Source organism: Enhydra lutris, unplaced genomic scaffold (genome assembly GCF_002288905.1).
Source record: "Enhydra lutris kenyoni isolate GAN:26980312 unplaced genomic scaffold, ASM228890v2 scaffoldscaffold68, whole genome shotgun sequence".
Lineage (NCBI taxonomy): Eukaryota > Metazoa > Chordata > Mammalia > Carnivora > Mustelidae > Enhydra > Enhydra lutris.
In genome coordinates this window covers 1846687-1869111 of record NW_019154152.1, presented here as the reverse complement: position 1 = coordinate 1869111, position 22425 = coordinate 1846687, and the positions used below count along the sequence as shown (strand labels likewise).

Here is a 22425-nt window from a genome sequence, read left to right as displayed (position 1 = left end):
CTGCAGGGGGTACTGGATTAGATCAGTTTCACGTTGGTGTTTGTGCTGGTGTTTGTGCCGGTTTGACATTTGTTGGGAAAGCTTATCCCATTATGGCCATAGGTTACATGCATAATTTAAGAGGAATAAATCTTTGAGAAAAATTTCTCTCGGTTCTGTAATCTTCAGGGCTACAGAAGAAGAAATGAAAGACTCCCTACGTTTTTCATGTGATCAGAAATTCCAAGTTAGGCTCCTGGACGGAGTGCCCCGTGTAGGCCTAGAACATTTCTGCCAGTGCGCCGGCCACTTGTTGTCGGTTGCCTGGAAGGCAGAAATGGGGGCAACTGGGTCCCAGCTTCAAGGTTACAGTCTAGAAGTGGAGAGTGGCCAAGTGAAGTGAGCGTGTAGAAGAGGACCCCTGTTGCAGAATGCTGTCCGGTAGCAGGTACAGGGGACCTGGTGTCGCTGTTTCAGTGGAACGAGTATTTGTGACAACAGAATAATCCCGTCCTTCCTGCAGCCTGCCGCCATCTTGCATTTCGGTGATCTCATCGACAAATATTGGACCATTTGACATTTTCAAGTTACTGTGCCCATTGCCACGGCGAGGCAGATATCTTTTGTTTTGCTTCCTTTTCTTTGAAACAACGGTTTTGTCGTGGACATGGGATTAATGTGGGATTATCCTTGCACAAAGTGCTCCTGGTAGCTTGTAGGCATCTGGTCAGCGTTTCTGCGGGATTCACGGTGAACTTGCAACTCCAGGGGGGCCCCATTCTCACGCCTGTGGAGATGATCCAGTTTCTGCCTGCTGTTGCATTTCTGTATGCGTGGTTGATGCGGTACGTGAAGAACAAAAGCCACTTGGCTCCCCAAACCCTGTATTCTCCTCTAGGAGCTCTTGTCCAAGCAAAGCTGGAGCCGGAAGAGTAGGTACTGGAACGAGGAAGAGCGGTGTTGTTGGTCATTACCTCCTCCTTACCCTGTCTTTTCATTTCTGTCTTTAGGTTTATTTTCTTGAAAAGGCTCCAGGCTTCGGCTTGGAAAATCCAACCGCCAAAATTGAGCCCAGCAGCTGGAGCGGCAGTGAGAGCCCTGCCGAAAACATGGAAAGAATGAGCGACTCTGCGGATAAGCCAATCGACAACGACGCAGAAGGGGTCTGGAGCCCCGACATCGAGCAGAGCTTTCAGGAAGCCTTGGCTATCTACCCACCCTGCGGGAGGAGGAAAATCATCTTATCGGACGAAGGCAAGATGTATGGTAAGCGGTCCGTAATGTTCCTTTGCGATCCTATGATGTGCTTTTGTGGTAAGAAATGGTGGCAGCTAGCCTTCTACTGAGATCCATTCATTGTATTGGGTGGAATGATCTTTGTAGAATTTCAGTTGGCCATCCAAGGGACTGAATCTCAACCAACCGGAAGAGTCAACAAAGGACCATCGGGAAATCATTCTCTGAGGTTTTCTTTTTCTTCTACACACTCAGCAGCATGACAGCAAAGCTCTCAGGGTCCAGGTAGGGATTTAGTTGCAGTGGCATATGCGGACCCATTCTTCAGAGCACATGCCCCATCTCAGTAGCTCCTGGTCACTGGTGCCATGTGGAAATGGGGCCTGTGTTGACAAATCTCTTCATTTTCTCCTCGCTCCCAGGAAGAGCTAGCAATACAGATATTTATATATGAAATCACTCATTTTTAAAAGCCAGCACTTTTGCTTTTTAAATACAGCCCTATGTCGGCCAGATGAGACGCGTGCATAGCTTGATCAGACCTCCAGACTCCCATTTTACTGCCTCGTTGCCTGTCTGTAGTCGAGGGGCCAGCCAAGTGGTTCACCCCCAGGTGCTCTCACCAGCCTCCCCTTCTATGAGGGCATGCCTGGCAGAGTGCTCTAGAGGGAACTTCGGGAGTGCCCCAGAAGATAGGATTGGTCAGCTGAATGGCTCAGGGTGCCCATAAGCAAGTAGCAGTCACTGGCCTGGCGCCTGTGTCCTGGGTTTGAATGTTCCCCGCTCCTCCCCTGAACGCTTCCAGCTGCAGACCTGTACTGTTCTGGATGCCTCCTTTGGGGAGCAGATGGCAGGTGGTTGCTTGTACGTTCTGCTTGTCTAATGGGGCACGTTGAGCCGACAGAGTTTGCCCCGTAGCTGAGTCTAAAGAGATGCAAACAAATAACCAAAACTCAAAGAGGACAGGCTCAGCAACCTTCCCGAGGTTGTTAACTTATCCTGAAAGTGATTTATCTCTAAATGATTTGGAAAGCTTTTCCGTAATTGGGTATTGTACCTTTAACACCGCACCTCCTCTCTCTGGGGCAGGAGCGGGGCTGCTGCTCAGGCTAGCACACACAGCCCAGGAGCGAGGAGTGAGCAGATGGTGGTACAGCTGCTCCCAGCTGTGTCCCCCTCCCCCTCCCCCCCTTTTCCAGCATGGATGACGTAATGGAAACAAGGGAAATGCTGCTTTCCATGGCATTGAGTCTGCGGCCTGTGAGTGTCACACACTTGCGGGGGAGAGAGCCCTGGCCTTCGTTTGTTTTAGGCTCCCGTGTGATCCTCTGGAGCCAGAGAAGCTTCTTCGTGTCTGTGGGTGACATGGACTCAGGGTGACCATGTCTGCTCCTATGGGCAGAAAGTTACAGGGCCTCTGGTCGTGTGTGTGTGTGTGTCTTTGTTGGGCTGCCCTTCCCCAGCCTGGTTATTAGCCTGTGAGGTCTTAACCTTTGTATCTAAAGAGGCACCCGTGCCCTCGCTGCCGCCACAGGTGCCCCCCCCCCCCCCATTTTAAGGGCAGAGGAAAGTACTCTAATTTCTGAGCCTTCTTTGGGGCCGACTTCACTCCTGCTTGCGAAGCTGGCTTAAGACCGCTCTACCTGGTATAGCTCCCATTTGTTTGCCCAGCAGTTGTGGTCTAAAATACCAGCCTGGGGGCGCCTTTGTGGCTCAGTGGGTTAAAGCCTCTGCCTTCAGCTCAGGTCATGATCCCAGGGTCCTGGGATCGAGCCCCACATCGGGCTCTCTGCTCAGCAGGGAGCCTGCTTCCTCCTCTCTCTCTGCCTGCTTCTCTGCCTACTTGTGATCTCTGTCAAATAAGTAAATAAATAAATATTAAAAAAAAAGAAAACTTTAAATTAAAAAAAATAATAAAATAAAATACCAGCCTGTGTCGGACACCCCCCGTCAGGGGTAACTCCTGCCCCTCGTTTCTCACGTCAGGAATCCTGGAAAGGCACTTTAACTGGAGGAAGGAGTTTTCGCGCTGAGAACGGGATTCAGAGCAAAAGTTAATTTTTGTCGACTCCTGCTTGGTTTTCTTCTCTGTTGATTTCCACAGCCGTGGTGGGCTTAGCCCGTCTGCCTGTAACATCATCCCAGAAGTAGCTTTTTTTGTGGAAATAAGTGTGTAAGGGCTCTTGTTGGTCATTGGGTGTCAGGGACACTAGGCTAAATATGGGAAGATCACTGAGAAGCTCGGGATTTGAGCCCTTTACCCACGGTGGACCGTCTTACCCTTGGCCTGCATCTCCTTTTCTCCCCTGAAGAAAGAGTCAGGTAGTTAACGTCCATGGGTCCTCGGGACCCGTGCGTTTTGGGATGCTGGGATTTTGTGACTTGTACCTCAACAAGAGTGATGAGTGTGTTGACTGACGCAGTGCTGGCTGTGGGACCATGTCTTGAATGCCCCTGGCAGTCCGGTTCTGAGTGCTTCCTGAGAGCACTTGTTCTTAATAGATGAATTCTTTTTCTCCCTTAAATCAGCATTCCATTGACTTAGGGTGTTAATGACCAACCTGATTGTAAATGGGGTGGTCTTCAGAGCAAGCAGTGTTAGGAGTTACAGCTGCAGGGTCATGGGTCCAGATTGGGGGTGTGGGTGTGCAGTAAATGGATTTGCTGTAGGGCCCTTGAGGCCGTGCCATCTCCAAGCAGCTGCCTTGGGGAGGAATGCTGCCCTCAGCATTGGCCCCCATGGAGTCCTGTCTCACTGACTCCCATGGAGGAGTTGTGCTGCTTCTGCTGATTCGGAAGGGAGACATGGTGTTTTGCAGGGATTCGGGAGCTGAAGACTAGGCCCTTGGGAGGACTGCCCAGATGCCGGGAGCTGCTGATGACCTGTCTGTGACCGTGGTTGGGGGGAGAAGTTTGCCTTGGGCGCCCCCATGGGGAAGCCCCCGCTTCTTGGGGCCTGAGTCAGTGAGCGGTGTGGAGTGAGAGCTTCTGTTCCCTGGCTTCTGGCCGGCTCCCCAGCTTGCCATCCACGAACCAGGACGCAAACCAGACCAGGAGCTGGTTTCCTGAGGTCCAACAAGCATACTTTTTCTTCTCAGCATTTTGAAAGTGAAAACACGGAACGCATTTTAGATTCCGTAGGGTAAAATCAAAATAATTTAAGGCCTTTTAGTGAAATCCCAAGCATTTTTGGCTGAAGGGGGGGTAGTAGTTCAGGGTTTCCGATATTTCTGAGCATTTGTAGAGTGCGTCGTGATGTCACGAATCCTGAGCCAGTTGAGAAGCAAGGTCAGGTGCCCCGCTGATTTATTTTGGTAATGACGTTTTCTCCATGCTTGGCGGTAGGGCAGATGCAGTCCTATAGAGAGGAAGAAATGGGAAGCTGTCTTTATGAGGAGGTCTGGGCCATTGGAAGAGAGGCTTAACTCTCTCTCTGCTCCTTGGGTGCATGGGGACACTGAGCCTTGACGTGGTTGGCCTCTGTGTGGACAGACTGCTTCTGCCCGGGGCCCTTCTCTGTGGGCAGCTGTCCTGAGGGATAGTTAGGAGAGTGAGTGAGACTTCTCTGTTCCTGAGGGCGTGCAAGCTCACGCGCTCTCTCTCTCTCTCTCTCTGTGCTTTCCTTTCCTTTTTCCTATTTTTACATAGCTGTGTGTCTTTTTCTGATAGGTAGTTGGAGACGAGATAGCAGGAGGACAGGAGGGGAGAAAAGTTTTTGATCAGCAAACTTGCTGGAGATTGAATTTCATAGGAAGAGGCCATTAGTTTAAAACAAAAGCCATGAACCACGGGGATACCCAGATGCACTTTTCTCTTGCAGCTGAAAATTCTGGTCCGGCAGTGTGGTCAGGTATCGCCCACAATCACACCAGGGCAGGGACAAGAGCAAACATTCCCTGCCCGATGACTTTAGAGACAGAAAAATGTAGCACTTAAAATTTTGGGCTTTGGAATTGTTAGGAGGCGTGGCCCTGCCACTTCTAGATTCCAGACTTGGGGCAAGTTGCTTTTTGTCCTCGTGCCTCTGTTTCCCACCACTGCAAGAGGGATTTAAGTAGATCCTACTTCTTGGGATTGTTGTAAGAGTTAAATAAACTCACTGTGCTCTGGGATTCCCCCTACCACGTTTGGACAGTGTCGGGCTTCGGGTGTGAGCTGTGAAAAGTGTTTCTGAACTGGAAGCAGAAAGTGCTCTTGGCCGTGACCTGGGCTACAGGCTTTACCTAGGATTTCCGTCCACTTCTCCCAACAACTTTCTTTTTTTCCCCCAACAACATTTTGAGGCGGGTATTCTCACCCCCGCCGTGTAGATGAGGATGCCCGTGAGCTCAGAGTATAAATGGAGGAGCTGGAAGGGTTCAGAATCGGGTCAGTCTGGCCCTCTAACCTGGGCTCTTTCCACAGGCCTTCCTCCCTTCCTTCCCTGGTGGAGGTCATTCTATGTTGATGGTGAATCAGTATTGAGCACCGCCTGTATTCCAGCCCATTGCTAGGGGCTGTAGGGGATACACCCGTGAACCAGACAGACACAGTCCCTGCCCTCATGGAGCCATCGCAAGTTCATTTGCAGGAAGCTCTGACCTCAGGTCAGGGCTGTGTGCCAGAGCTTTCTGGGAAGTCTGAGGGCCCTTTGAAGATGGTCACCTTCCACTTAGCCTTTTGAAGCCTGTTCTTGGCCACCAGTGTCCAGGGCACCTGGCCCAATGCTGGCAGGAAGAAAGCTTCTCAAATAACGCAGCAGGGAGGATCCTAGATCACAAGGCTGGCCCTGATGGTGGCCAGAAAGCTGTCTGGAAGATTCTGGTGCCCCGGGATCCTACAGGCCGCCTGGTCAGAGCAGTTGCTGAGCAGTGGTTTTCTCCTTTTATGAGCAAATGTCTTCAAGGTCCTTGCCTGGGGACAGCTCCAAGGATGGCCCCTTTCTTGCCTGGATGCTAGGCCTACTGTTTAGCCCTGGAGAGAAGGGCTACGATGACTGGATAAGTTTGGGTGGGGGGTGAGAAAGAAGAGGTCTCTGGGCCGGTCCTCTCCAGTTGCCAACCTCAGCCCTGCCCGCTGGGAGAGCACTGGAGTTAGAATGGCCCCTCTGCCTACTTCTTAGAAGCACTGACGAAAGAGGGAAGGGGGCCATTGTAGTGAGGTGGTGGCTGTGGACATCAGCATGGGTGCACACAAGCAGGCACAAGTGAGCTTTGGTCAGTTGGGCAGAGACTGAAATCTCTGGTCCCCAGGCTCCTCCTGGCTTAGAGAATCGCTTGGGGAAATGAGGAGCATCCCTTTTCAAGACCAAGAAGGTGGCCTATGTCTGGAGGCCCCAGAAGCCCTGAGGTGGACATGGGTATAAAATCCAAGCCCTATGCGATCTCCAGGCCACTTGGAAAAGTGAAGCATGGGGCCTGAGGTGAGCTTGTTTTTCTGCATCTGGCCATCAAGTGGCATCTTTGATTTCCTCCTTCTGTCTGACCTGTGATTCAGGGTATTATTTCAAGCAAGTTGGCTGCAAATGTGAAGCCCAAAGAACTTGTGCCCTTCAAACAGACCAGAAGCCCCATAAGGCAAGGACCCCACCCTGTCTGTCTGGTCAGACACAAAAGGTATCAGTAATGTTTGTTGAATATGTGCATATCAGAATAATGCTCAAAACAAAGAAAAGGCCTCTACTGTTGGAGGCACTGGCTAGAAAAAAAGGGAGAAAGTTGGGAAAAAACAGGAGAAAGATTTTGTATATTTAATGGTCTTCCTAGATTGAGAAGGAAGAAATCTAGGTTTTTTACCTGTGTTGACAGATGTTCGTTCAGGAGGTAGCAAGGATCTCTGCCCGGTAGGCGCAGTAGTAGAAGGAGGGTTAATTCTGGACTCCTCAGAACAAATGAGGAATGGGGGGTTTGAAATAGTTTGGTTCCTGTGAGAAAGCAAAGCCAGCATCATCAGCGTTTTGACTGGGAAGGTTAATGGGGGTGGGGTGGGGTGGGGGAACGTGCAAAGGTTTAATGCACAAGGTATGAGCCCTTGTACAGTCTGGGTAAAATGTAGGATGGCTCCAGAATTGGTCATAAGGGAAAACAAGGGAAAAGAACATTGAAGTATTACCAAGTTATGCTTTCTAACAGCTTTCCCACCGCACTGGATGAGCCCTGGGATTCCGGAAGACGTGGATTCAGAAGTCCTTTACTGCCGGCCTGCACCGTGCATTGTGAATCTTTGCAGATGTAAAATCTTTAACACAGCTGACCCATGTGACCACTTACTGTGGCCTTTTTTTGCTTTAGAATGTGTTGTCTTATTTGTTCCTCATTGCAACCCAAGGGTGTAGGTCCTGCAAATATCCCCATTTTATAGCTGAGGAAACTAAGGCCCAAGGTCAAGTTAATTGCTCAAAGTCACATAGTCAAGAAGTGGTGGAGCTGACAGTCTGAAACCAAGCTAGTTTATACAATTAACTGCAGTTGATCCTTGAACAACATGGGTTTGAACTTTGCAGATCCACTTCTATGCAGGTGTATGCACAGTGCAGTATGGTAAATGTATTTTCTTGTGATTTGAAAAATAAATAATTTTCTGTACTTTAGTTTACTTTATTGGAAGATTGCAGTATACAGTACATATAACATACAAAATATGTGTTCATCGACTGCTTATTATTGGTAAGGCTTCCGGTCAACATTAGGCTCTTATTAGTAGTTAAGTTTGAGGGAAGTCAGAAGTTACACACGGATTTTTGACTCTGCAGGGAGTCGGCGCCCCAACCTCTGTGCTGTTTAAGGGTCAGCTGTACATACTGGTACGGAAGGAAATCTGTTCTTCACTAGAAATAGCCAGAGCTTAATGGTAGGGCCACGGAGAGTGGTTATTCCTGACTGGGGAACACACGGGAGAGGCCAACTTCTCTGAGCTAACCTGGAATGGGGAAAGGCCACTTCATGTTTGTTTTTCACCTACTTTGGATTAGAGACCCCTTCGAGAACCCATGGAAAGTCCAGGCTCTTCTTGGCAGGAAGAGGCGTGTTTGTGTGTGGTGTGGTTCCAGGATTCCAGCACACAAAGGGCACAGCTCTGGTGCTCTGAGAAACGAGAATGTATCCAGGAGGACGATGGTGGGCCAACCTGGAAACATGGCCCACCTCTGTGTCATGGAGGACCTTGAATGCGTCATGGAGGACACTGTGGTGTCTGATGCTCATTCTGAGGACAAAGGGAAGCCATGACATTTTCCCCAGGGAGATGATGTGGCTCAGCCTGTGTTTCTGAAGCCGGCTCTGCAGGCGTGTGGGCAGGTTAGATGACTGTTGAAGGAGCCCAGGGGGGAGAAGAGGAGGCCTGGACCCGGTACCGGCATGTGGGCAGGCAAGTTTCAGATGTGGAACCAACAGGACTGGCTAACCCAATGGGATTTGTGAAAGACAACGAGGAGTTGAATGATGTTAGGGTTCTGCTTCGGGTGGTGGCGGGGGTGGCCCAGAGGCTGAAGTGTGGGGCGTTCAGACGGGAGAAGCAGGTTTTTAGAGAGGGGAGGAATGAAGGGTTGAGTTTTGTCATGTGCTTCAGGGTACTGGGTGGCCACTAAGGCTGTGTGGGGGCTCACCATCAGAGAAGCAGTCCCTGGAGCTGTGAGAGCGGGGGCGGGGACAGCCCATGGGGCGCAGGCTCACTGTGGGTCACGGTGAAGCGGCCATGGATTTTGAATGAACTGCCTCTAGCAGTGGGGCAATGAAGAGATCACCTTTGTAAGGAAAAGGGAGACCCCTCGGTGGTTCCCTAGCCTGACCAGCAGCAGCTGAAGCACTTGAGAAGCTTAAAAAGAAAAGAAAACAAAAACTGACTCATACCGTGTGAATCAGAACCTCTGGGAGTAGGGGCTGGGAATCTGTGTATTCTGAAGCTCCCTGGGTAGCCGGATGATCGACCAGCTTGAGGACCACAGGGCTAGGGGGCTGCAGCCCGGGGCCAGGAGGCCAGGAGCACATTTTTAGAGTGGGTGAAAGAAAGAAATGAGCCGAGAATGAGATGTCACCTTTGAAACAGTCCTTTACAGAGCGTTGGGTCCAGGCGGTAAACTACTTTATTCAGTTGGTGTCTCCCCTGTACCAAGATGGAACATGACCATGGCCCAGTGTTTGGAGAGGTTTGGCCCCGCGCCGTGAGATGGTATCTTGAAGGACACGAACAGTTAAAGGAAAACTTCCCCTTGGGCAGGGGAGAGGCCGTTGGTGAGCAGGGAAGAAAAATGATGAGGTGAGGACCTGTCTGTTGACAGAAAACCCAGACTCGACTTTGAAGGGGGTAGAGCTTTCTTTTCCCAGAGGTGCCTTGCAGGACCTGATTGGGGCTGGGGCGGGTTGTGGCCTCTTGAAAGGTAGAGCAGGCTTAGTAGAGATTGGGGTGGCTGGTGCTGAGTAAAATTGAGGCCCTGAGAGAACCTGGAGAGTTTCCTTTTCTTCTTCTTCTTTTTTTTTTTTTCTTATTTTCTTTTTTTAATTGAAATTTGTATTGGGATATTGTAAATTCACATGCCATTGTAAGACATAATACAGCTTTCCTTTGTACACTTTGTACACTTCCCTCCATGGTTAGATTTTGAAAAACTATTACATTTTATCAGAGCGAGGATATTAACGTTGATGTGTAATTCATTATACAATCCACTGATCTCATTCAGATTTCCCCATTCCCCGTTGTACTTGTGTATGTGTGGTGTTTATGTGTGTGTATTAAGCTGTACAGTGTTACCATGTGTGTAGGTTAGTGTATCCACTACCATAGTGAGGAAACTGGACAGTCCCAATACCACAAGGATCCCTGGGGCTGCCCTTTTTCTTTTCTTTCCTTCGTTCGTTCGTTCCTTCCTTCCCTTCTCTCTCTTTCTTTCTTTCTTTTCAAAGGGAGTGGGGAGGAGATGGAAGGAGAAAAATCCCAAGCAATCTCCATGCAGAGCATGGAGCCTGAAGTGGGGCCTGATCTCACGACCCTAAGATCATGACCTGAGCTGAAATCGAGTTGGATGCTCAACTGACTGAATGAACCATGTGCCCCATCCGGGGTTGCTCTTTTATGACCACACCTAACTCTGCCTCCCCACTTTAATTCCTGACAACCATTAATCAGTCTTAAATTTCTAAAATGTTGCCATGTCAAACATGGTACATAATGGAGTCATACTGGATATAACCTTTTCAGATTGGCTTTTTCCATTCAGCAGAATTCCCTGGAGATTCATCCGGTTGTTAGTATGTATCAGTATCTTGTTCCTTTTTATTGTTGAGTGTGTTCTGTGGTATGTCTGTCTAAGACCATCTGGACTGGTTCTAGTTTTTGGTTATCACAGCTAAAGCTGCTATGACTGTTTATATACAGGTTTTTTGTGAATGTGAGTTTTCATTTCTGTGGGATAAAATGGCCAGTGGTTGTAGTTGTGCCTTTCTGCATTTTTTTAAAGCTAGTTTACCTGTTTTCTAGAACAGCTGTACCATTTCATGTTTTCACCTGTGATCTGGGTTGTCTGCATTCTCACCAGCATTTGGTTGTGTCACTGTTGTTGACTTTAGCCATTCTGATAGGTGTGTGGTGATACCTTGTGTGGTTTTGATTTGCATTTCCCTGATGAGTAATGATGTTGAACATCTTTTCATGTGCTCATTGGCCATCTGTATATTCTGGTTGGTGAACTGTTTGTTCCTGTCCTCTGTCCATTGTCTAATTGGCTTATTTATATTTTTACTGTTGAGTTTTGGGAGTTCTTTATTCTAGATACAAGTCCTTTGCTGGATATGTGGTTTGCAAATATTTGCTCCTGGTCTGTAGCTTTTCTTTTCGTTTTCTTCACATGGGATCCCACAGAGTAAAAGTTTTTAATTTTGATGATCCAGTTTATTAATTTTCCCTTTTGTAGTTGTACTTTTGATGTCCTAAGAGCTCATTGCCTAGCTCTTGATCCTGAAGATTTTCTCCTATGTTTTGTTCAAAACAGTGTATAGTTTTATGTTTTACATTTACGTCTATAATCCATTTTGAATTAATTTTTGTATGGGTGGAGAGTGTTTCTTCTTGAGAAGCCCATTGGCACGATTCTGTGATATGTACATTTTTTTTCACCGGGACTATTTGTTCATATTTTGACAGTTGTCAAAGCTTGGGACCTGAGACACCAAGGTACTAGTTATAGCCTGGTTGTACCAGTCTAGGTTGGGAAGGGGACAACATGGAGCTGGGGGGAGCGAAATCATGAACTGTGCTGCTCAGAGGCTCTGCTGAGTTAGGAGAGGAGGCAGGACAGGAGGTTGTGGTCATGCATGGGAGAGGCAGTATCTGAGATGAGACGTGCAGAAATTTCAAGTGATGAGTTTCAAGGTGTGGCCACAAATGGGGTCAACTGATACAAGCATGGGTGATGGCCATTGGAGAAGAGGAAGTAAAACACGGTGAGCGTTGTCAGTATTGGGTTCATTAATCATTTGGTGTGGACGTGCACAGTCGTGAAGTGTGAATTTGTGAATAAGTGTATCAGAGTAGCCAGATATTGGGAGAATTTCTTTGAGGACATGACCCCATGGATGTGAATGGAATGGTGTGGGCCGAGGAAAAAGCAGGTAGCAGAGCAGGTAGGATAGAAGGAACCTTTGGGATCACAAGAAAATGCTAATGTTTCCTACCTTGTCCTCCCAATTTCTTTGGCTGTTCCCAGGCTCTACCAATTTGTGGTGTATCTTTGTACACAGTCATACAGGCTCTTTGTGCTTTGTTGCCATCATCTGTAGAATGGGATGAAGAAATCAACATCTTTCTCCTTACCTCTCAGCAATGCTGAGAGAAATGCAGTTATGTATGAGAAAGTGTTTTGAACTGAGTTCTAAAAATAATACTTTTGTGAGGTTATGTCCTCTTAGGGCCTGTTGGAAAGGTAGGAAAGAATATTTTGGAGCTGTCATGCGGGATTAAGTTTCCCTGGCCTAGGTAGAGGGGTGTTTTGATTTTGGTTAAGGGAGGGATTGAACCAGCTTCACGAGCCCTCTCTCTCCCTCCCCTTCCCCCTTCAGGGTTTCTGCCCAAGAAGGGGCTGGAAAAGAGAGTGGGGCAGACTTATCTGGATCAGAGTCACATGCAATGGGGGTGACCAGTGAGAGCCTGTCTCATTGCAGAGGCTGGGCAGCCCCTGCTCCCCAGCCTATAAGGGGATGCTGGCTTGGATGGCCTTTGGTATTCTCATCTTCCCCCACAGACTTCCACTTCCTCACTCCTGTGGCTCTCGCCTTGCCTTTCACTCCAGAGCTTGTCTCCAAGTTCTTACTGTTACTAATTTGTATCCCACTCCACTGATAGTGCTTAAGGTGGTCATTTATTTTTTTTTAAGATTGTATTTATTTATTTGACAGACAGAGATTACAAGTAGGCAGAGAAGCAGGCAGAGAGAGAGGAGGAAGCAGGCTCCCTGCTGAGCACAGAGCCCGTTGTAGGGCTCTATCCCAGGACCCTGGGATCATGACCTGAGCCGAAGGCAGAGGCTTAACCCACTGAGCCACCCAGGCGTCATTTTAATTATGATTATTATGCCTGTGTTTGGCTGATCTCTTTAGTAAAGGCGCTGTCATAAAGAATGTTCCAACTCTAAATTTAAATATATGAATGTATTGTGCGGTCAGGATCATAGGAAAAAATGCAGGAATTTACAACATAGGCACAGTTGTCGCCACAGGGGGTTGGATTATTGGAGACTCACTCCTTTGCTATTATATATGTCTGTATTAATGGAGTTTAATAGTGAACCTATGTTGGTTTTGGAATTGGAGGGAAAAATAATTATATCTAGTTAAGTTTTTTCCTCTGCTTCTGAATAGGGAATACTCATTAAAGGAAGATGTGGAATACCAGGAGTTAGAAGCAAACCCTATTGCCTAGGTCCCCTTTGGTGTGTTGTTTGGTGGGGGTTCAGTTGGGGATGGGGGCGGGGCATTGCAGGGTCTTGGTGGGCTGGAGGGCGGTGCTGGGAGGCAAGCTGGTGCCCCTGAGCTCTTCCTAACACAGATGGGTGTCCGGGGCAACAGGCTTGGGGGACAGGTGGTCAGAGAGTGGCAGTGCTGGGGCCAGGAAGCAGGACAGGGTGTTCTTACTATAGACTCGAGGACATGGGTCTGGGAGTTCAACAGGTGCCCTGGCCAGTTGGATCTGTCAGTCAGCTGTCCAGACTTACAGGGGCATTATTCTGACAGTCACGGATGATGGTAAAATGGCGATGGGAGAGAGAGAGAGAGAGAGAGAGAGAGAGGAAAGTGTCACCCATTCTTGTAATGTTTCCATGCTCACAGCAAAGGGGCTCACCAGTATTCACAGGACTGAACACACCTCATTCCCTACTGAGCCGGTGTTCATCATTTAACTTGTACTTGGCAAGAGTAGTGGACACTTTATGCTGGGGGGTGGAGGGAGTTGGGGGGAGGGCTCCCTTTAAAAAAATTGTTTTTGGTGATCATGTTATTTTTTGTAACAGATTTCTAGCATATAGTCTCATTCTTGCATTGCCTCTGGGCAGAGGTGGGTGGCTTTTAGACTCTGAAAATACTCCTGTGACTGTGTTGTGCTATAAATTCTCATTTGAATTAATAACAGGTAGGTTTCATTGGCTTGATATTTACCTTTGGTGCATTCTGTCTGCCCACCTTCTCTTCTCTCAAATGCTTCAAATCTAGGTAAATAATAAAATCAAATTCATACTTCAAAGCCTATAGAGATATTATTTCTTTAAAGCCTCTTTCTGTATCAGTGTACTCCCCTTTCCCTTAGTGTTTTTAGAGCACAGTCTGAAAGGTGTGACAGTGAAACCTGCTGCTGAGGACATCCAGTTTATTAAAAAAAATTTTTTTATAGCCTTACAGCTTTTCTTCACAGGCAGTGGAATTGGTCATTAGCCGAAAATTTCCATAGACATCGTTCCTTCTGCAAAGGCCAGAGGAACTTTCCAGCTACCTTATGAGAGAATGGTATGAGTGAAATGTAATTGATCACCCCAAGGCTTTCCAGCGTCCGGAGTAATATTTAACATATGTTAATAAGCTGAGTTTTTTTCCCCAGCCTTTTAGAAAGGTCCCAATTACTCTGTGTCTGTCCTCTTCCCTGGATCTGGCTGTGTGACTGGCTTGCTATTGTGTTGAGACGGTCTTTGGCAACTGTCTCTGAGATGAATGGTTCTATTACAAACACAGTAGCTTCCGTGACAGCTTAGAAGACACTGTTGTTTACGACCGCTTTTATTGAGAGAGGTTCGGTGCACATTAATGCCCTGATAAAGACATTTGTACCTATAAAGTAGCCACAGCCTTAAACATATTTGATGGTGAGTAGGTACCGGGGCTGAGGATATGCCAGATGTGAGGTATTGGATTGCATGTTTGTTCAACTGTTCCTGCCGTCCCTGCACTTCCATGTGCCTTTGTATTCGCTGTCTCACGGCAACGCACGGAACGCAGTGGCCATACGATCCCGATTATGGAAAATGCTATTTGGGTTACCGGGATCGTAAGCCACGTGTCTTAGGAAGCATTCTCTCAGTGCCTGTGTGTCCTGACACAGCAGCCACAAACAGTTGTCAGGTGAAGGAAATTGCCAGGCGGGATGACCGCCTGCACTGGGTTAGGGGACTTTTGAGATGGATGGGTCTTAGAGCGAGGCGTGGGCTGACCCCGGGCACACAGGATGACGGGAAGTCACCGTAACGGTACCGAACATTTATCCAGTGCTAGCCGTGTGCCAGGGACTGCCCCAGACCCTGCACATCGACTCATGCAAGCCTCATTCCTTTCAAGTCCCATGAATAGGTCCTGTGATTATTGCCCTATCACAGATGAGGAAACCACGGCCCCAGAAGGGGAATGAATGGCCTGGGGTGACACAGGTAGTCACTTCTGGATCTCGGGTCTGAACCCCTGTCAGTGTGGCTCCGGTTGCCTGACTCTTAACCTGTGCTCTTCTGTGGTCTCCGAGTTGGGACAGAATGGTAGCCTGTGGGTCTCTGCCTGCGCTTTCCCTCTCTGCAGCCTGCCTCCTGTGGGAGAGGGGGCTGGTTGCAGGCACACAACGGGAAGGGGACTGTGTGCTTTCCTGGTGTCTGAGTTACTCTTCAGCCTATTTTCTGCCTGGTAAACTCCTATAGGTTCTTCTAAGACCCTGTTAAAAAGACCCCCCTCTTTTCTGAACCCTTGCTTGATCTCCATAGGCACAGCTGGCTGCTCTTTCTTTGGTGTGGGGCTTCTGTGTGTTTAGTAAGTTATTTAACCCTGTGTCAAAGCCTTTCCAGGCTCTGTTTACACGTGTGTCTGCATCTCCTTCTCCTTGGGGGGCAGGTGTGGTGTCACTGGCGCGCCTGCCTCTCCAGCCCTTAGCGCCATGCCTGGCACACATGAAGCCCTCAGACAATATTCCAGTTGGTGAAAATTGATGGCAATAGTAATTCCACCTTCCATCTCCAGAAGATGCGTTCTTGTCACTGTAAACCTTGTAATGAAAAGATGAGGGCAGCCACTAGATTTCATAGATAAGAAACTGAGAACTGAGGCACAGAGCCCAGGAGGCTTTTCATGAGGACATCCAATTTTGAGGCGCCTCCTGGCAAAGCAGAACTTAGGGTGGGACCCATAGCACCCCATCCCCATGTCTGTGTTTTTCTATTCCGCCCATATTGACCCTGTGCCCGAGGTGGGAATGAGAATACTTTTTCTTAGTTTACAGGTTTATATCCATATCAAAGTGATTCTGCCCAAGTGGGGGGCATTCAGAAGCTAGAAGGGATTGCTGAGACTGATTTGGTTATTGCAGTAATCGAACCTACCCTCCTCCCATCCTGATTTGATTTTTCTAATGTAGTAAAATGCAATCCTAGAAAGTTAGTGTTTGACAGTACACCCCCCCGCCCCCCCCGGTATATACCCAATACAGAATATTTGTAAGCTTATCGGCGATGTCCCTAAATGGTCTGTGTGTGTGCACATGTGTGTGCACTACTTTTTTTTTTTTTCAGGTTGACTCCGGATTTGGTTTTAGCTGTCTGAATGTTACTTCCACAGATTATTCTAAGATGCCATTGGTGATCCTGAATGATTCACTTAAGTGGAACAATGAAAACTATAAGTAAACTATCACTGTGGCGTTTAGAAGGATGTTAAGTTAAGGCAAGGTACCAGACCTTTGTGACCGGGTCACAAAATCTGGTTAGGGTAGATTGAACCTACCGCGGATCTTGTTAGCCTCTGATTTATGTGGGAGTTTGTCAGTCAGCCCATAGGAGTAAGTTTATCATGATTATTAAGGGCATGGAGTCAGGAGTGAGGGATGTCTGGGTTTCAGTCCTGGCTCTGCCTCTTCACTGGATAGGAAACCACAGGCAGGTTAATACTTGAACCTCTGTTTCCACATCTTGATAAGTGGGGCTAATATCAGTGCCCATACTGCAAGGCTGATGTGAGGATTCACTGAGATAATGTGTTCAGATGCTTCACATTGCCAGCTCATTCTTTGGGGAAAGGAAGTATTACCTTGACAGCAAAATCAGGCAAAGTCATAACAAGAAAACCACTGACCAGAACCTGTTAGGAATATAGATGCGGAAGTTCTCAAAAAATATTGGTAGACTGAATCCTGCAACATATAAAAAGGATTACATGTGATGACCAAGTAGATTTATTCCAGGAATGCAAGGTTGGTTTGTATACTGAAAGTAATTAGTATAATACACTTTATCAATAAAGAATAAAAATCACATTATTATCTCAACAGATGAAGAAAAAGCATTTGAAAAAATCCAGTCCTTTGATAGAAAGAAATGAATTTCTATACCTAACAAGCTAGGCACTGAAGAGGACTTCCTCACCTGGTAAAAGGCATTTATGAAAATCTGCAGCCAACTTAATAGTAAAATACTGAATGCGTTCTTCCTAAGATCAGGAACAAGACAAGGATGTCTGTTTTCACTTCTTCTATTCAACATTTTGTTAGAGGTTCTAGCCAGAGCAGTTAGTCAAGAAAATGAAGCAAAGGGCATCTAAATTAAAAGGAAGAAGTAAGATCATCTCCTTTTGATCATCTATATGTATATATAAAAAAAAACTATTAGAGCCGATAAAGGATTTTGGTAAGGTTGCAAGTAATAAGATCAATACACCAGGTTAATTATATTTCTCTTTATTTATAATGAACAGTCTAAAGATGGAATTAAGAAAGGAGTTCCATTTATAACAGCATGAAAAGAACAACATATCTCAAGAATAAGTGAAACTAGACAAGTGTAAAACTTTCACTCCCTGAACTATAAAACATTGTTAAAGGAAATTTTAGGGGCACCTGGGTGGCTCAGTGGGTTAAGACTCTGCCTTTGGTTCAGGTCATGATCTCAGGGTCCTGGGATCAAGCCCTGCATCGGGCTGTCTGCTCGCAGGGGAGCCTGCTTCTCCCTCTCTCTCTGTGTGCCTCTCTGTCTCTCTGTGTCAAATAAATAATAAAATCTTAAAAAAAATTTTTTTTTGAAAGACCTAAAATGAATCAAAAGACAGTCTATGTTCACAGATTGGAAGACTTTTTTTTTTTTTTTTTTTTTTTTTTTTAATTTGACAGACAGAGATCACAAGTAGGCAGAGAGGCAGACAGAGAGAGAGAGGAGGAAGCAGGCTCCCCACTGAGCAGAGAGCCCGATGCGGGGCTTGATCCCAGGACTCTGGGATCATGACCTGAGCCAAAGGCAGAGGATTTAACCCACTGAGCCACCAGGTGCCCCTACAGATTGGAAGACTTAATACCATCATGAGGATAGTCATCCCCAAATTGATCTACAGATCCAGGGTAATCCCTATCAAAACCCCAGCTGAATTCTTAATAGCTGAAAATTGACGATCTGATCCTAAAATTCATAGAAATTAAGGGGACTCAAAATAGCCAGGATGTACTTGAAGAAGAAGAAGTTGGAGGACTCAACGCTTCCTGATTTCACAACTTAGTACAAAGATACAGTCTGAATCAAGACAGTGTGGTACTTTATCAAGGTAGACATGTCTCTGTGGGATAGAAGCAAGAGTCCAGAAACAAACCATCACATTTAAGGCCTATTGATTTTTAAGAGATGTGCCAAGACAATTCAAAAGGGGAAGCAATAGTTTTTTCAACAAATAATGCTGAGATTATTGGATATATCTGCTTGTAAAGAGTGAGGTTGGACTCACATCCTGCATCATGACGAATTAGACATAAACTTAGGAGGGAGCTAAAGCTATAAAACTCCGGGAGAAAATATAGGAATAAGCTTTTCTGGACTCAGGTAAAGCCTTCTTGGATATGACACCTGAAGCATAAGTAATAAAAGTAAAAATAGATAAATTAATACTTCATCAATATTACAAACTTTTGTGCTTCAAAGGATACCATGATGAAAATAAAATGACAACCTGGGAAGGAGGAGAAAAATATTTTCAAGTCATAAATCTGATGTAGGACTTATATCTAGAATATTTAAAGAACTCAGACAACTCTGATAAAAAGGTAAGTAACCCAATTAAAAGGTAGGCAAATAATCTGTATAAATATTTCTTCTAAGAAGATATACTGGGGACCAGTTGCACATTGTCAGGATGCTCAACATCATTTGGCATCTTGGAAATGCAGATTAAAACCACAGTGAGATACCACTTCATATCCACTAGGATGGCTGTGGTCAGAAAGACTCACGATAAGCATTGCTATGGATGTGGAGAAGTGGGAATCCTTATGTACTCTTGGTGGGAATAGAAAATGACACAGCCATTCTGGAGAGCAGTCTTAAAAGTTATTCACAAGGTTCAACATAGAATTATATCCGATCAGTGGATTATCACTTGGTGATAAGAGGGAATGAGCTGTTAATGCATATGGTGACACAAACAACTCTTGAAAATCTTATCCTCTGTGACAGAGCACAGTCACAAGACTGTATACATTTCTGTGAGATACCCAGAATAGGCCAGTCTATAAAGACAGGAAATAGAGGAGTGGTTACCCAGGACTGGAGGATTTGAGAGATATTGGGGAATAATTTCAAATGAGTATGGGGTTTCTTTCTGGAATGATGACTATCTATCATATATGTGTGTGTGTATACATACACGTACACATACTATCAATATACTAAAAATCATTGAATTGTACAATCACTGGATTGGCGAATTGTATGGCCTATGAATTACACCTCAGTAAAGCTGGTTCGTCAATGTATATATAGTTAGCATCCTACTTGGCTCGTTGAAAGTGGTTTGAAAATGGTCAGTAAATGTTAGCTACCATTGTAATAACAATCTCTTCCTTCATTTTTATAGTAGTAGAGATAGAAGGAGAGGACAATGGTGAGAAAGTAGGTGAACATACCAGTTAATTCAGACACTGGGTGAGAGAGAGGGTGGAGGACTCTGGCAGCTCGAGGCTAGGAGCTGAATGCTGATTGAGGAGAGCGAATCTGAAGGTTCAGGGAAATTATATGGTGCAAATGCCTGGCCTGTAACAGGTGCCCCAAAAGTGTGAGGTAAATCCGAATTGAGTTACCTGAAAACGTGATAGAACTTAGGCCTCAGGATCCAGATGTCACTAAACCCACATGTTCTTCACAAGAGAACAGTCACCATTTGTGTGGTAAAGGCCTGGGTGTCCTGTGTCCAGGAGTCACTAAGCCAGATGGGTGTGTTTTCTCTTTAAATTATAGTATGTGTGACAGAGACCAGGGTTTTAGTTTGAGAGAGAGAGAGAGAGAGCAAGAGCTCGAGCAGAAGGGAGGGGCTGAGGGAGAGAGAGAGAAGCAGACTCCCCACTGAGCAGGGAGCCTGATGCAGGGTTTGATCTCACAACCCAGGATCGTGACCTGAGCTGGAGGCAGACGCTTCACCAACTGAGCACCCAGGCAGCCCTGTGCTATATATTTTTCTAGGCGTTGTCTGGAGAACCTCTGTCTTCTGGTCAGCCAGTGGTGAACAGCTCTGTGCTTGGCAGGATGCCTTTGGGCCTCAGTGTTGGAAGCCCTCCAAAAGAGACAGGCAGAACTCAGTCCTCATACCCTGGAAGCCAGTTCCTGCGAAAGCTTTGCAGTCAGCGCCCGTAGATGCCCCATGCTGCTTACCTAGGACTTGGAAGATGTGAGCCAACTAGGCAGGAAGGCTCTCTGCTAAGATGCGTTTGTTTCCTAACATGGCTCATAGAATTGTTTCCAGGGGGTTTTCCAAGGGTTTACCTGTGGAGAGAATTTCCTATTTCCATGTTGGGCAAAACCAAGTGAGCTGCTTTTCAGATGTTCAGCCTCACACACTGGCATCCCGGCTCCCATGGCACTGAGCGGGAGAGCCAGGGCTCAGAGTGCCCCTTGTCCACCTGACCGCTGCCATAGTTTGCCCTTCGTCTTAACCACTAGGCAGACTGCCTGCCAGGGATGGACAGCATAGAGGGAGGGAGAGGTGTGAAAACACGTGTCTTCAGGAACACTAAAAAGTCTGGTAGGGCTGGAGTGTGGGGTGCCGAGAAGGGTGGATGGGGGGGCTACTGTTGGGAGAGGGAGGATGAGTTTGGGGGATGTGCCAGGTGATTGCATTTGAACCCTGAAGATCAGCTCTGCTGTGTGTGAGTAGCACATTCCTGGAAGAGGGGTGGGAGCCATCATTTTTAGGGTATTCGGCTAGTGTTAAGGAGAATTATTCTGGAAGCCTGATGACTGACCCACAGGAAGGTCGAGGTCACTGCAGGACTCCCACAGGAAAGGAGGAAGGCTTCATTCACCTTTTCAGGGGCTGTGGGAGTGGCAGGGACAGGCTGGGATGGGAAGGTGGGTGAGGTTACTGTATTATGTATTATATTTGTTTATTTATATATATGTGTATATGTGTGTATTTATGTACTATATAATACATATATGTATTATGTAAATGCCTGTGATCAGGCATTTCCCTTCCATATGGGAGAGATCAGAGGGCTTGCGAGGGCTTGCTGGCAAGAGAAGGATTGGAGGTGTTTCACATGTGTGGACAGCAGTGTGTTTCCAGACACCTAAGAACAGATTCCATGGGGTAGAATTTGAATCATGAGTTGGAGCTGTGTGGAACGGGCAGGGCTTTGGGGCTCTCCATGGGGAGAGGATCAACAGGTACTTAGAAACTCAGCATCCTGGGTTGAGAACAGTTTGGGAGATAACATCTCAAGGTTTGGTGTTAAAGCCTTCAAAGTGAATGAGCTTGTCTGGGAGACAGGAAAAAAAAAAAGGAAAAAAGAAAGGAAGGTTTAGGTGTGAGAGCCATTCGAAGCAGCCAGAGTCATTATCTCAAGCCCCCACTTGTGTGCTCATCTTCTTAGTAAGCATCCCATGTGTCACATGAAACCTTACAGATGCTGGAGCCCAGGAGCCCGATTGCCTGCACGTTTATTGTGCGTGGAATGCTGAAATACTTAAGTTTGCCCCCTTGGTGTGTTGATGGAAGCATGGGTACTTTTCCTGTAGGTTACTGGGGTGCCGGGTCTGTAGACGTGTTCTACTCTGGCTCCCTAGGGTGAATTAATGGGTGAGATCCCGATCCTAGTTTAGCTCCTTCCTTTTTCTTAAACCAGATCTGGTCTGGGTCTGATGTGTGATTTCCTTCCTCCCAGGCTCCCAGAGGGTGTTGCTTGGGCCCCCTTTGGGAGTTTGAGTTGTAAGGCAACAGCCCTTCCTGTCCCTCCCCTCCATACCCCCCTCCCCTCCCCCAGTTAGCTGAAGCTCCTGCAATGGGCCAGGGGTAGAAGGGAGAAGCTGCCTGCAGTCCCAGGCAGGCACGTTGGGGTTGAGGGTGAGCCTGGGGGGATTAGCTTGCTGTCTTGGATCCAGCCTGGAAAACCCAGGGACAGGAGGTGGGATCTGTCATCAGGAGCAGGGCCTGCCCTCTCTCTGTGTCAGATCAAAGAGGGATGTCTCAGTCATTTAACACCCTAATGTGAGTATGTTCCTGAGCCAGAACTCGGCTTCTGGTGGCCTGTGCCTACGGATGGTGGGGGACGTGTGGGGGACGTGTGGACCTGCATGCGCTCCGTGCGGGCTGGGGAATGGCAAGTGCCTTTTCCAGCTGCTCTTTTAGAACCCGGAGCTGGAAGGTTCTGGTCTCCTTGGTTTTTATACTGGAGGCTGTTGCCCGTAGATGCCCTTTTCCCAGTTTCATTTCTGGGGGCGAGCTGGCCCAATGGCTTGGTCACAGCTGCTCCTAC

The 22425-nt window shown here is 47.1% G+C and overlaps 1 protein-coding gene across 6 annotated transcripts in view; it reads left to right on the top strand.

The window, feature by feature from the left end:
• Positions 1-22425, top strand: part of LOC111159431 (TEA domain transcription factor 1) — a 258170-nt gene that overhangs the window by 83064 nt on the left and 152681 nt on the right. For 4 of the 6 annotated variants that reach the window (XM_022521893.1, XM_022521895.1, XM_022521894.1 and 1 more), the window contains exon 2: positions 990-1245. In XM_022521893.1, the coding sequence (XP_022377601.1) occupies positions 1089-1245 (157 nt within the window). In that variant the 5' untranslated portion in view covers positions 990-1088. Of the gene's footprint in view, positions 1-989; positions 1246-22425 lie in introns of those variants that run through there. The other 2 variants (XM_022521891.1, XM_022521890.1) reach the window with 1 other exon arrangement.